This window comes from Salvelinus namaycush, chromosome 38, assembly GCF_016432855.1.
Source record: "Salvelinus namaycush isolate Seneca chromosome 38, SaNama_1.0, whole genome shotgun sequence".
In the NCBI taxonomy this organism is placed as follows: Eukaryota; Metazoa; Chordata; class Actinopteri; order Salmoniformes; family Salmonidae; genus Salvelinus; species Salvelinus namaycush.
This window is the reverse complement of record NC_052344.1, coordinates 16908786-16924749: the sequence shown is the minus strand read 5'-3', so window position 1 is coordinate 16924749 and position 15964 is coordinate 16908786. Positions and strand designations below refer to the sequence as shown.

The 15964-nt window shown below is 45.0% G+C and overlaps 1 protein-coding gene across 3 annotated transcripts in view; it reads right to left on the bottom strand.

Moving 5' to 3' along the window:
* The window catches only part of LOC120032155 (liprin-alpha-2-like), a 278259-nt gene extending 262625 nt beyond the window's left edge, over positions 1 to 15634 (bottom strand). For all 3 annotated transcript variants that reach the window (XM_038978121.1, XM_038978122.1, XM_038978123.1), the window contains exon 1: positions 15392 to 15634. In XM_038978121.1, the coding sequence (XP_038834049.1) occupies positions 15392 to 15634 (243 nt within the window). The remainder of the gene's footprint in view (positions 1 to 15391) is intronic.
* Positions 15635 to 15964: the final 330 nt, after the last annotated feature.

The window sequence follows — 15964 nt, the reverse complement described above, 5'->3', positions numbered from 1 at the left end:
ATGTGAGAGAGAGACGCTTTAGCTTGCAAATCACCACTTTGTGGGCTGGAAAAAACATGGACTCCACTGCGATTGTCTGTCTTGTAAAGTAAGGATATCAAGGACATATGAAGATCACTAGAAGGATACAAGGGCTCTGTCAGTACATAAACAGCCTAATACCTGCCAAGGTGACTGATCACCTGGCACCAGTTTATATGCCGAGACCTGCTTATAAACCTACCCAAACAACATTCTCATTATTTCCAAGACCAGAGGAATCCTACTGCAATATACAAAAAAAACAGGACTGAAAAACAAACATGGCATTTAGATCATGGTACCCGGGCCTTAAAGGCTCTTTCACTGTGGAAGACAGCCTGCCATTACCAGTGTAGGTCTCTCTCTCTCTCTCTCGGTGTGTGTTGATCTACCCTGTGGCGGAGTGAACTGGGGCACAAACAATAACAGTAATAACGGAAAATCATGTGCTGCTCTGGCGGACCAGACCAGCTGACTGACTTGCGATGTGCTGCCTGCCTCAGCCTAGAGGGAGAGGGTCGCTGTGCAACAGCAGTAGCACACTGCATCCAGGGAGAGAGAACGAAAGAGAGGGAGAGGAGCGGCAGAGGGGATTCGCCTCTCATCGTCCTCATCAGCTTAGTCATCTTCCCTTCCTTCCACACTCTGCCCCTTGTGAGGCTTCCACTGACTCCCTCTCTCTCACTCCTACAACCCAGACACCCCTTCAGAAAGGAACGTAATGGTTCAGTCCATGACTACACATGGTTGTTTAGTATTATTGGCTGGATCTATCTTTCAGCTATTTACCTTGTGGCCAGAGTGTTGACGGATGGCCGTACCATTTTTGATTTATGGACGGGGGGGGGGGGGGGGGTATCATTGACTTGGTTCGCCTCACCAATGACACAGTCACTAATGAGTGTTATCAAGCCAAAATACAGAGGTGTCACACTTAATGCTTACCCCTTCAGATCATTTCAATGGGGCCATAATAACTATAATCGTTACAAGCCAATGCTCCACAATTAATATAAAAATCATTCCCAAGTTGATTTTCAGGACTTTTTATTGAGAAGTTGTCTGGTATTATTTCAACTGCAGCCAGTCAGACAGACATGAACGGGCATGGTGAGGGGTGCCTATACAGTAATAAAGTGCAGTCTTAGACCTTCATTCTTGTCAAGGAATGACGCTGGAGAGGCGAAGCAGGTACGGGGAGTCAAACATTTAATATGGAACGAGACAGGAACAGCGTCAGCACACGTTATCACAGACAAATTACAATCAACGCAGCAGCGGGGAACAGAGCTGGGGAACTGACAAATATAGGGGAGGAAATAAACAGGTGATTGAGTGAGTCCAAGTGAGTCCAATATCGCTGATGCGCGTGACGAGGGAAGGCAGGTGTGGGTAAATGATGGTGGCAGGAGTGTGTAATGCAGGGCAGCCTGGCGCCGGGGGGAAGAGCGGGAGCAGGCGTGACAATACTAACATGTGCGTGAGTGATCAATAGACTGGTTATCTCATTACTGTCTGGCAGGGTGGGGAAAGGAGAGGAGAGCTGGGATTGGAGTCTGGGCTGGGGGGAAGGGAGGGGAGAGTGTCTAGAATTTACACATCTGTAAATGGGGGGGGGGGGGGGGGGGGTACATTATAGGGCTATTACCATATTGTTTATACAGATCCAATCCTTTCAGATTTACTATGTGTAGGGGGATAGGGCCTAGGGGTCCGATTGGGATTGGACCTGCCTGAGCCTATGGGAGTGGTAGTGTATTTGTATTTATTATGGATCCCCATTAGCTGCTACTCTTCCTGGGGTCCAACAAAATTAAGCTGTTATACAATTTTTAAAACATTACAGATTTCACAACACACAATGTGTGTGCCCTTTAGGCCACTACTCTACTACCACACATCTACAACACAAAATCCATGTGTACGTGTGTGTATAGTGTGTATGCTATTGTGTATTTGTATGCATGTGTCTGTGCCTATGTTTGTGTCTCTTCACAGTCCCCACTGTTCTATAAGGTGTATTTTTATCTGTTTTTTAAATCTAATGTACTGCTTGCATGAGTTACTTGATGTGGAATAGAGTTGCATGTAGTCATTGCTCTATGTAGTACTGTGCGCCTCCCATAGTCTGTTCTGGACTTGGGGACTATGAAGAGACCTCTGGTGGCATGTCTTGTGGGGTATGAATTAGAGGTCGACCGATTATGATTTTTCAACGCCGATACCGATACCGATTATTGGAGAACCAAAAAAAATAAGATTTTTAAAAAAGCCGATACCGATTAATCGGCCGATTTTTTGCATTTATTTGTAATAATGACAATTACAACAATACTGAATGAACACTTATTTTAAAATCAATTTAGCCTCAAATAAATAATGAAACATGTTCAATTTGGTTTAAATAATGCAAAAAGAAGAAGAAGAAAGAGAAGAAAGTAAAATTGCAATATGTGCCATGTAAAAAAGCTAACGTTTAAGTTCCTTGCTCAGAATATGAGAACATATGAAAGCTGGTGGTTCCTTTTAATAACAGGAGTCTTCAATATTCCCAGGTAAGAAGTTTTAGGTTGTAGTTATTATAGGAATTATAGGACTATTTCTCTCTATACCATTTGTATTTCATTAACCTTTGACTATTGGATGTTCTTATAGGCACTTTAGTATTGCCAGTGTAACAGTATAGCTTCCATCCCTCTCCTCGCTCCTACCTGGGCTCGAACCAGGAACACAATGACAACGGCCACCCTCGAAGCAGCATTACCCATGCAGAGCAAGGGGAATAACTACTCCAATTCTCAGAGCGAGTGACGTTTGAAATGCTATTAGCGCGCACCCCACTAACTAGCTAGCCATTTCACATCGGTTACACCAGCCTAATCTCGGGAGTTGATAGGCTTGAAGCACAGCGAAGAGCTTCTGGCAAAACGCAGGAAAGTGCTGTTTGAATGAATGCTTACAAGCCTGCTGCTGCCTACCACCTCTCAATCAGACTGCTCTATCAAATCATAGACTTAATTATAACATAATAACACACAGAAATACGAGCCTTAGGTCATTAATATGGTCGAATCCGGAAACTATCATCTCGAAAACAAGACGTTTATTCTTTCAGTGAAATACGGAACCGTTCCGTATTTTATCTAACGGGTGGCATCCATAAGTCTAAATATTCCTGTTACATTGCACAACCTTCAATGTTATGTCATAATTACGTAAAATTCTGGCAAATTAGGCGGCCCAAACTGTTGCATATACACTGACTCTGAGTGCAATGAACGCAAGAGAAGTGACACAATTTCACCTGGTTAATATTGCCTGCTAACCTGGATTTCTTTTAGCTAAATATGCAGGTTTAAAAATATATTCTTCTGTGTATTGATTTTAAGAAAGGCATTGATGTTTATGGTTAGGTACACATTGGAGCAACGATACGCACCGCATCGATTATATGCAACGCAGGACATGCTAGATAAACTAGTAATATCATCAACCATGTGTAGTTAACTAGTGATTATGATTGATTGATTGTTTTTTATAAGATAAGTTTAATGCTAGCTAGCAACTTACTTTGGCTTCTACTGCATTCGCGTAACAGGCAGGCTCCTCGTGGAGTGCAATGTAATCAGGTGGTTAGAGCGTTGGACTAGTTAACTTTAAGGTTGCAAGATTGAATCCCCCGAGCTGACAAGGTAAAAATCTGTCGTTCTGCCCCTGAACGAGGCAGTTAACCCACCGTTCCTAGGCTGTCATTGAAAATAAGAATGTGTTCTTAACTGACTTGCCTAGTTAAATAAAGATTAAATAAAGGTGTAAAAAAAAAAAAAAAAAGTTTAAACGGCCAAATCGGTGTCCAAAAATACCGATTTCCGATTGTTATGAAAACTTGAAATCGGCCCTAATTAATCGGCCATTCCGATTAATCGGTCGACCTCTAGTATGAATGGGTGTCTGAGCTGTGTGCTAGTCGTTTAAACAGACAGCTCAGTGCATTCAGCATGTCAACACTTCTTACAAAAACAAGTAGTGTTGAAGTCAATCTCTCTTCCACTTTCAGCCAGGAAAGATTGACATGCATATTATTAATGTTAGCTCTCTGTCTATATCTAAGCGCCAGCCGTGCTGCCCAGTTCTGAGCCAATATTTAAATCGCCCCAAAAATATACCTCTCTGTTGGTATCACATACATGATCAAGCATTTCACAAATGTTATCCAGATACTGACTGTTAGCACTTGGTGGTCTATAGCAGCTTCCCACCAGAATGAGCTTTAGGTGAGGCAGATGAACCTGTAGCCATATTACTTCCACAGTATTTAACACGAGATCCTCTCTAAGCTTTACAGGAATGTGGTTCTGAATATAAACGGCCAGACCTCAACCTTTGGCATTTCTGTCTATTCTGTAGATTTTATAACAATGTATTGCTACCACTGTGTCAAAGGTATTATCTAAGTGAGTTTCAGAGATAGTCAGAATATGAATGCCATCTGTTACTAGCAAATTATTGATTTCATGAACCTTGTACCATAAGCTACATATGATAACGTGGGCTATTTTAGCACTTTTCTGTGAAGCTTTATTGTCTTTATCGCTTACTGGGAAGCTTAGCAGGAGTAGACATGCTCAGGTTATTTATGTTAGTGCAGGGTGAGAGGCACACAGTGGACTTCCTACTAGGGCACACCACCTCCATGCTAACAGTATAACTGGTTCACGGGCACATGATTACTGCATAAAATAGCTGTAGGATCAGCAGAAGCATTCAGGGCAGTAAGAAGGACATAAAGTAGGTTACTTACATTGTGTCTTCCAATGCCCCTGGGCTAATGTACATTTGCTGAAGCATTATGACAACTCATTGACACAATTGTAGGGATTAAATGAGCTGAGCTTGGGTCATTGATAAGTAATTGTCTCAACGCAGCCTTATAATGCTGTGAAAGGATCCACGATCCCATCCTCCTTATAAAATGAGCTTTGTTTCCAGAAGGTATCAAAATTGTCAATAAAGGGTCCCCGACCGATCATCGCAAAATTTGAACACTACCAACAAAAGGAGCTGATCAAAAGCAGACGAAGGGAGCTTAAAGGGACCAAATTCAGTCTCAATTATCAATTTCCAAAGGAGATAAACGAACGTCGTAAGAGACTGTATCCGGTACAAGGACAACAAAGGATGGATGGTAGGCGTGCCTTTATCATTGTGGACAAACACTTTATAGATGGACAGCTATTCCGAGGCAGCTCCATAACGCTGTGGCTGTACTAAATTCTACAGGGACTTCAGGTTACGAAAAAAAAGAATGTATGGGAACTGTTTAAAATATCTGAACATTATGAAGTGGATATGAACACACATGTACTCCACTACATGCTTGCTTACACATACGGACTTATACATACACACACCTGATCTCGCTCTCTTCTCTCACTTTCTCTCTTTTCTCTTCTCTTCTCTCCCTCTCTCTCTATTGTCGAGAACTGTTTTATAATTGAATGTGTTTATTGTTAGTCTATCTTTTTTATGTATTTGGCTACAAGTTTATATATGTTTACAACAAGCAAGGGGAAGATATCAAAATAGGGGCATTGGGGAATAATAACATATTGTACGGAATACATTTGTACTGTAGTGAAGCCGTCTCTAGAGTAATGCAAGGTCTCTCTCATGATCATGTGAAACGTCAATTAGCAAGGTTGAAAGATATGTGTTGCGTAGAAACACGAAGTGGGTGGCCAGCAGAGATAGATGGGATGGGCTGAGGGTTGGTATGTGGAATTGGAGACAAGTGGGAGTGGAGTTGCTGTGTGTGAGAGAGAATGATGGTCAAAAGATAAAGGGGAAAAAAGTCAAAATAAAACATAATTAAAGTACATTTGAATGACACTAAGTGGCAGTGTTTTTACAACTAATGTCGGTTTTTCTGAGGCTGATGCCGTGCAGGTGTTTGTACACATGCATATACACACACTCTCATTCAAATAAACACATACAAGAACACACACATACATGTAATAGTGCCAGACATGCACACAAACATATACAGTTGGCATTGCTGTTATGATTTCAGTTGTTCTTGATGTCCTTTGTTTTAAATGTATTATAAAAAATAAAAAGTACATTGTTGTTTGCTGTTTTCTTCTGTCTTTTCCTTTTTTCTCTTTAGATCATTCTCTTGGTTGTTGGTGCATTGGGGGGTTCTTGGGGGTGGGGAATGGAGGGTTTGGGCTTCACAAGATTGTGATCATGAAAAAGGAAACTATGACATATATTTTATATCACTATCATGCACACGTACCCTCACACATAAGGATGTGTCACGTTCCTGACCTGTTTTCTCTTGTTTTTGTATGTGTTTAGTTGGTCAGGGCGTGAGTTGGGGTGGGCATTCTATGTTATGTGTTTCTATGTTTAGGTTTATTGTCAGTTAGCCTGATATGGTTCTCAATCAGGGACAGGTGTTTTACGTTTCCTCTGATTGAGAACCATATTTAGGTAGGTTGTTCACACTGTTTGTTTGTGGGTGGTTGTCTTCCGTGTTTGTGTCTGTGCACCACACGGGACTGTTTCGTTTGTTCGTTCGTTTGTGTAGTCTGTGCCTGTTCATGCGTTCTTGGTGTTTTATGTAAGTTCTCTAGTTCAGGTCTGTCTACATCGTTTATTTGTTTTGTAGTTTGTTGAAGTATTTTCGTGTTTCGTTTTTACTTTAATAAATATCATTATGTCACATAACAACGCTGCGCTTTGGTCCAATCCCTACTCCTCCTCTTCGGACGAAGAGGAGGAGGACAACCGTTACAGAACCACCCACCAACCAAGGATCAAGCAGCGTGAGAGGAACCAGCAACAGCGGCCTAAAAACCAGGACTCGTGGACTTGGGAGGAAATATTGGACGGAAAGGGACCCTGGGCTCAACCAGGAGAATATCGCCGCCCCAAAGCTGAGCTGGAGGCAGCGAAAGCAGAAAGGCGGCGTTTTGAGGAGCTAGCTCGGAAGCAGGAGAAGGATCTGGGCTACACTACGTGGGAGGAGATCGACAGGTGGGCGATCGACCCAGGGCGAGTGCCGGAGCCCGCCTGGGATTCTCTGGCGCAGTGCGAGGAGGGATACCGGCGAATGGAGGCAGCACAAAGACGCGGTAGGAAACCCGAAAGTAAACCCCAAAAATCCAATCCCTACTCCTCCTCTTCGGACGAAGAGGAGGAGGACAACCGTTACAGGATGGCTCTGTTGCGGAAAGACTGATACATGTTTGATAGTGTCTTGATGCTGTATTGTTTGTCCTTCATGATACTTCATAATACTTTAATGTTACCCCTTCCTTGTGTTTTTTGTAATAAATAATTATAAAAATATATAAAAATTAAAAAATGGTCAATAAATGTTAAACCCTCAGAGACGCAATAGTCTTGTAGCCAGTTATGGAGGGCTAGAAGTCTGCTGAACCGTTCAATCCCACGATTTAGGGAGGGCAGAGGGACCGATATTATGGGGGGTTTGTTGGTGTCAAGTAGTGGCCCAATCAGTTCTTTAAAAGCTATCTTCAGCTGAGCTGAGCTGCCCAGTGGCCCAGTGGCAGTAGGAATGAACAGCCGGAGCAGCCTTAAGACGAGGCGGCCATGTTTTGGTAACTAAACAGCGTAGGGCGTGGGAGACACACAGAGGGCCTGGGGCTCTCTGACTACAGTACAGTAACACAGCTGAGTGCACCAGATGAGGAAGCCTGTTTCAGGGGGAGAGTACACACAGGCACTCTCCCCCTGAACACCATGCTGCATGCCCTGTGGCTGTCTGTGTGCGCATGCCCTCCCTCCCTCTCTCTCTCCCACTCACTTACTCACTCACTCACTGACCCACGAGTAAGGTGTTGTTGTGGGGACTCCTTCAGCTGGTGAAGAGAGCAGAGGTCCACTGTAGCAGAGATTTAGAAAAAAATCACAGGGATGAATGAATAAAAGAAGATGTGCTTTTGCATCGGGAGTTGAAATACTGCTTTTAAGGAGCACAGCAGAGGAATATCTACAGTCTGTTTTAGCAGTCTAAGCTAACTCCCCAATGACCCGAAGCTCATATGGGCATGATCAACCTTAGCATACTGAGTAAGGTGGGATTCCTACAGGTGCAGGAGTGCTGTCAGAGTCAGAAAGTGAGAGCCACGGCCGTCTCTGCTCTGGGCAGCCAGTCAGTCCATGTTGTTTGGACGGCCATGACAGAGACAGAGACACCACAGAGAGAGAGGCTCCAGCAGGACCTGAGCCCACTGCCAGCTGGGTTTGTTGTGCTACCAGCTGAGTGGCCGTTTAAAGGCCCTCTCCCTCTCTCACTAGTCACTACAGTCTCGGGTGAACGTGCCCACCACGTGCTGCCCGTACAAAGGCAGCGGCGGCTTAACCATGCCATTAAAGTCAGTGGCTTCTTGGCAGCCAGCGCTGCCTTGCATGGGTTCCAAGTGGGCATGAGCTGCCGACACAAAGGGAGCTAATGGCTGCCCACTGCCCGCCACCGCTCCATGCCGCCCCACCCCACCCCTCTGTTCTGGACCACAACACAACGGACGGAGGGATGGATGGAAAGAGGGATGTTGTTGCATTGTTATGCACAACGCGGATAGGATATGACCTCGAGGCGTGGAGGGGGTCGGAGGATGTCACTCCGATCAGCCAGACGTGACGTGACAAGGAACAGAGGAGCCGTGACCCTGACAGAGAAATGGAGAGAGAGAGAGAGAGAGAGAGAGAGAGAGAGAGAGAGAGAGAAAGAGAGAAAGAGAGAAAGAGAGAAAGAGAGAAAGAGAGAAAGAGAGGGAAAGTGGGACTATAGGGAGGAGGGTTGGGAGGGGCCTAACTGAAGATTGCTGCTACAGACCTCTCTGTTAGTTGAGAGAGATACCGGTGTGGCTCCACCACAAGAATGAGGCCACTTCCATTTCTGAAGAAAGTCTCTACATCTCTCCTCATCTCACCACCCTCTCTACACACACAAACTCACACACACATACAAACACAAGCACAAACTCACTCACCCGGCAGCTATCTACCCAAATAATCTACCAGCTATCTACCCTAATAGATACCCGGCAGCTATCTACCCTAATAATCTACTAGCTATCTACCCTAATCTACTAGCTATCTACCCTAATAATGATATCTACCAGCTTACTTAATTCCCTGCACTGCCTTGTTGTACTGAAAAAAGCAATGGTTCAAAGTGCTTTGAAAGATACTACAAACATAACCAAGCACTGTCAAAATGAAGGAACATATGACAGTCTACTACAGATATACACTGAGTGGACAAAACATTAAGGACACATTCCTAATATTGAGTTGCAACCCTTTTGCCCTCAGAACAGCCTCAATTCATCGGGGCATGGACTCTACAAACTGTCGAAAGCGTTCCACAGGGGTGCTGGGCCACAGTTGTATCAGGTTGGCTGGATGTACTTTGAATGGTGGACCATTATTGGTACACATGGGAAACTGTTGAGCGTGAAAAGAATCACTAGCGTTTCAGTTCTTGACACAAACCGGTGTGCCTGGCACCTACTACCATACCCCGTTCAAAGGCACTTACATCTTTTGTCTTTTGCCCATTTACCCTCTGAATGGCAGATATACACAATCCATGTCTCACTTGCCTCAAGGCTTAAAAATCCTTCTTTAACCTGTCTCCTCCCCTTCATCTACACTGATTGAAGTGGATTTAACAAGTGACATCAATAAGGGATCATAGCTTTCACCTGGATTCAGCTGGTCATTCTATGTCATGGAAAAAGCAGGTGTTCTTAATGTTTTGTACACTGTTTTATAAAAATCCGTTATCCCGTTCCTTGTCCAACAGGCTCTCTCTCTCTGTACAAGGAATATTTATATGTCATCCATTAAAATGGGAGACAGGAGCCACCTTTTCTCCTGGGTAAGTACCTCCCCACAATTACAGAGGTCCAACAAACTGCCTCATAAAGCATTAGTGTGATGTTGATATCGTACAGACTAATAAAAATTCTGCCACCACATTAATTAATGGAAGCATTTGTGCATGGGGGTAACATCAGGGGAGGGATCCAGATTGCCTGGTGACATCTCATTTAAAATGGTGCCTAGGAGCACCACAGAATAGTACGTCAACATCGCTGTCATTAGACAGTGACAAGCCGTACATCATTATCTGAGGTGTTTTACTAGCAGAGGAAACGTCTGTCAGAAAACGTGGAATAATGGCAGAGCTATTTCATTTTGTCGCCATTTCATTTTTCGTCCCCGGACGTTTTCATCCGGGAATGAAGCGGCATAAATTGCCTGACATGACGGGAAAGATGCTCTCAATACTACTACCACTGCCAGATGTAAGCACTCCGACGATGGATTTCAATATGTGAGTTGGAGTTTGAAGTAGAGGTTGTAGCTCTAAAACACATATGTCAGAGTCAAGGCCCGCGGGCCACATCCGGCCCGCGAGAAGGTTTTTTACGGCCCCTGGGATGATCTTGATTTATTATTAGAACCGGCCCGCAGACCGCAGCAAGCCGGCAGCCCGCAGATCTTTTACACGCACCAATACTACATTTCCCACAATGCAACGGTGACGCACCGAGCAGTAGGCTGCTTCATTTCAATATTTATTGGCACAGCAGTCGTCAGCATCACAGTAAAATTAACTTTCAGATACCCATCAAAAATGGCAAAACGGAAGGTGGACACTGAGAACCGGGGGTTTCAAACAAGGTGGGAGTCGGAGTATATGTTCACGGAGGTAGCTGGAAAACCTGTGTGTCTTCTGTGTGGAGAAAGTGTGGCGGTACTGAAAGAGTATAATCTGAGACGACATTATGAAACGAAACACGCGGACAAAAACAAGAATATGGACATGGAACAAAGGCTACAAAAGGCAGAGGAATTAAAACGAGGCCTCAAATCTCGACAGGCTCTGTTCAAAAAAGCCAAATCACAAGGCCAGGCTGCTGTCAAGGCCAGTTTTATTTTGGCAGAAGAGATCGCTAAATCAGCCCGGCCATTTACGGAGGGGGATTTCATCAAAAACTGCATGATTAAAGTTTGTGACGAAGTTTGCCCAGAAAAAAGGCAACTCTTTTTAAATGTGAGTCTGAGCAGAAACACCATTGCCGTAGGTTTTCAGTAGGTTCAATTAGGTTCACTAGACTATATGCGTCATTTAAAAAATTTTCAATGAACATTCGAACAGTCCGGCCCTCGGCTTGTAGCTAAATTTTTTATTTGGCCCTCCGTCCATTTGACTTTGACACCCCTGCTCTAAAACATGTTCTGTGTAGCACTGTGGCTATTTGAATATTTACCTGACTTTTCTTCTCATCAATCAGGGCAACGCATACTGACAACTGAACGGTGTTTCCAAACAGCACAACAAACCCTCAGTCTTTCACAAGGAACTGCGTGTTTTGGTCCAGTGTCACTCTGTTTCCTTCCTCCAGCCAGCCTCTCCACTGTACAGTATGTCGGTGTTATAATAGCAGCTGAAGAGGGTGAGAGACACCCTAAGGCAAAATATACAGTTGGAGCAAGAATCCAAATAACCCTGAGTTCAAACACAGTCACATGAATGAATGAATCATAACACATACAGTCACTGAGGCTAAAGATGGAACATAGAAGCCACAGACTCACAGGGGATATACTGAACATACATCTACTGTGTAACCCTATGACCGGGTCTGTAACCTTATGACCGGGTCTGTAACCTTATGACCGGGTCTGTAACCTTATGACCTGGTCTGTAACCCTATGACCGGGTCTGTAACCCTATGACCTGGTCTGTAACCCTATGACCGGATCTGTAACCTTATGACCGGGTCTGTAACCCTATGACCTGGTCTGTAACCTTATGACCGGGTCTGTAACCTTATGACCGGGTCTGTAAACCTTATGACCGGGTCTGTAACCCTATGACCGGGTCTGTAACCCTATGACCTGGTCTGTAACCCTATGACCTGGTCTGTAACCCTATGACCTGGTCTGTAACCCTATGACCTGGTCTGTAACCCTATGACCTGGTCTGTAACCCTATGACCTGGTCTGTAACCCTATGACCGGGTCTGTAACCCTATGACCTGGTCTGTAACCCTATGACCTGGTCTGTAACCCTATGACCTGGTCTGTAACCCTATGACCGGGTCTGTAACCCTATGACCTGGTCTGTAACCCTATGACCTGGTCTGTAACCCTATGACCGGGTCTGTAACCCTATGACCGGGTCTGTAACCCTATGACCTGGTCTGTAACCCTATGACCTGGTCTGTAACCCTATGACCTGGTCTGTAACCCTATGACCTGGTCTGTAACCCTATGACCGGGTCTGTAACCCTATGACCGGATCTGTAACCCTATGACCGGGTCTGTAACCCTATGACCGGATCTGTAACCCTATGACCGGGTCTGTAACCCTATGACCGGGTCTGTAACCCTATGACCGGATCTGTAACCCTATGACCGGGTCTGTAACCCTATGACCTGGTCTGTAACCTTATGACCGGGTCTGTAACCCTATGACCGGGTCTGTAACCCTATGACCGGGTCTGTAACCCTATGACCTGGTCTGTAACCCTATGACCTGGTCTGTAACCCTATGACCTGGTCTGTAACCCTATGACCGGGTCTGTAACCCTATGACCGGGTCTGTAACCCTATGACCGGGTCTGTAACCTTATGACCGGGTCTGTAACCCTATGACCTGGTCTGTAACCTTATGACCGGGTCTGTAACCCTATGACCGGGTCTGTAACCCTATGACCGGGTCTGTAACCCTATGACCGGGTCTGTAACCTTATGACCGGGTCTGTAACCCTATGACCGGGTCTGTAACCTTATGACCGGGTCTGTAACCTTATGACCGGGTCTGTAACCTTATGACCTGGTCTGTAACCCTATGACCTGATCTGTAACCCTATGACCTGGTCTGTAACCTTATGACCGGGTCTGTAACCCTATGACCTGGTCTGTAACCTTATGACCGGGTCTGTAACCTTATGACCGGGTCTGTAACCTTATGACCTGGTCTGTAACCCTATGACCTGGTCTGTAACCCTATGACCTGGTCTGTAACCCTATGACCTGGTCTGTAACCCTATGACCTGGTCTGTAACCCTATGACCTGATCTGTAACCCTATGACCGGGTCTGTAACCCTATGACCTGGTCTGTAACCCTATGACCGGGTCTGTAACCCTATGACCTGGTCTGTAACCCTATGACCTGGTCTGTAACCCTATGACCGGGTCTGTAACCCTATGACCTGGTCTGTAACCCTATGACCTGGTCTGTAACCCTATGACCGGGTCTGTAACCCTATGACCGGGTCTGTAACCCTATGACCGGGTCTGTAACCCTATGACCTGGTCGGTAACCCTATGACCGGGTCTGTAACCCTATGACCGGGTCTGTAACCCTATGACCTGGTCTGTAACCCTATGACCTGGTCTGTAACCCTATGACCTGGTCTGTAACCCTATGACCGGGTCTGTAACCCTATGACCGGGTCTGTAACCCTATGACCTGGTCTGTAACCCTATGACCTGGTCTGTAACCCTATGACCGGGTCTGTAACCCTATGACCTGGTCTGTAACCCTATGACCTGGTCTGTAACCCTATGACCGGGTCTGTAACCCTATGACCTGGTCTGTAACCCTATGACCTGGTCTGTAACCCTATGACCGGGTCTGTAACCCTATGACCGGGTCTGTAACCCTATGACCGGGTCTGTAACCCTATGACCGGGTCTGTAACCCTATGACCGGGTCTGTAACCTTAGGACCTGGTCACCTATAAAGGTTAACGGTTCATATCTAGGTTATATCAATTCTAAGAAAATACATTTAAAACGTTCCAGAGGCAAGAGCAGATCATAAAAAAACTACTTTTTGGTAGTATTATGTGATTTCAGACACATTATTATAAGACCCGGCGACCCCTTTTAAGTAAGTGTTTGCCTGTGTGATCAAATCACAGCCAATACAGTCTGTGTGCTTTGCTTGTGTCTCTAAAACCATGTGGATTTACAGTCGGTATCGGCCAGCACCGCCTGTGAACAAAGTCCTCTTTTCTTCCAGTGAAACCTCAAGAGAAGCAGGGGGAACTTGTGACTAGAATTATTGATACACTTTCTGCCAGCGAGATAATCTCTACTTTAATAGGAATTATTACACAAGCCATTATTTGCCCATATCGCTGGGAAACGAACAACCAATGAACACACTACACCCAAAATGTCAGCGCAATTCCTTTCCATTTCACTGCTTCTCACTGTATTCCAAGTTGTGTTTTTATTGCCATGGGACGACTATGGATGACTGCATTTATATTACACTTCTTTAGCAGACGCTCTTATCCAGAGCGACTTACAGGAGCAATTAGGGTTAAGTGACTTGCTCAAAGGCACAGACAGATTGTTCACCTAGTCGGCTCGGGGATTCGAACCAGCGGCCTTTCAGTTACTGGCCCAACGCTCTTAGCAGCTAGGCTATCTGCCGCCCTTGAAACTAATTTTGTGTAGCAGCTCACCTTCAATGAGATGAGTATTGCAAAAGATATCAATATGGATGCCACAACCAAAGGGTTTGACATTTGTTCTTTATCTTAATCTTCAACCAAACAGAGAACATGCAAGCTGCTCACTTTGTGAAATGTTGATGGGTCTTTATTTTCACATCATGAAAGGAAGAAAAATAACAAAAAATTGTTTTTATTGGTGATGGTCTTTTTGATTTCACCTATGTTCTTAATTTCATTATTAACTGGGTGGTTCGAGTCCTGAATGCTGATTGGTTGACAGCCGTGGTATATCAGACCGTATACCACAGGTATGACAAAACATGTATTTTTACTGCTCTAATTACATTGGTAACCAGTTTATAATAGCAATAAGGCACCTCGGGGGGTTGTGGTATATGACCAATATATGACCAATATATGACCATGTACCACACCCCCCAGGCTTTATTGCTTAAATATAGAACTTGGACCATACTGTATGGTATGTGCAATGAATATACAACCTTTCTCATCTCTGAAGTGGAAGGAATAACCTTGATGGACCCCCCAACTCCTAGTGGTAACCTAGCTGTATCACATGGTCCAGAACATTGTGCTCAACACACATGGAAGGAATTGACTCCTATGCTGTACAATACTTGTGGCAGAGCGGACCTAAGAAAATGTGCACAGTTGTGTTCTATCAATTTCTATGCGTTTTACCTCAGAATAGAATTGGACCATACAGTATGGGCATTGTACACACAACCACTGTCATCTCCAATAGCCATGATGGACCTGCATGTTACTGTATGCTTAACATACATTAAGAAGGAAGAGGCTCCTAGGTGGTACGGTATGTTACCTGTGGCAGGGCGGAGCTGAGCTGGCGCTGCAGTGAGTCCCGGTCGTAGATAACGTCCTCCAGGTGCTGCTGGGACATCCCCAGGCTCTCCTGGGTCTCCCTCAGCGTGTCCAGCAGGCGGTCTCTCTCATCCAGCATGTTGACCATCAGCTGCTCAAAGTGGGAGTCTGGGTCCGAGGCGCTGCTCTGGGAGCCCCGCTGAGCCGTGTCCTCGCTGATGGTGGGCATCACCTCGCACATCATCACGCCCTGGGTGGGGGAAAGGGGGTCAAAGGTTAGCCAGGTCAGAGGGTGATGCTCAGTGGTTGTTCTATGTGAGGTAGGGCTAGGGAGTTTTATTGTGATGTTGTTACAGGAAAACCTCTTGGATCTTACAACAGTCTAATGATCAAGACATAAACCTGTACATAAAACTGATGTTTTACGTGATGATTAGGTGATTCATTCTGTGTTTCAGTCATACAAAATACAAAGATCTCGACCAGAATTAGAGATGATGTAGTCCTACACTTTCAGAGCTGCAGCACCGTGAGCCTCAGACTCAAAGACACCAGGGACATGACGTGAGGGATG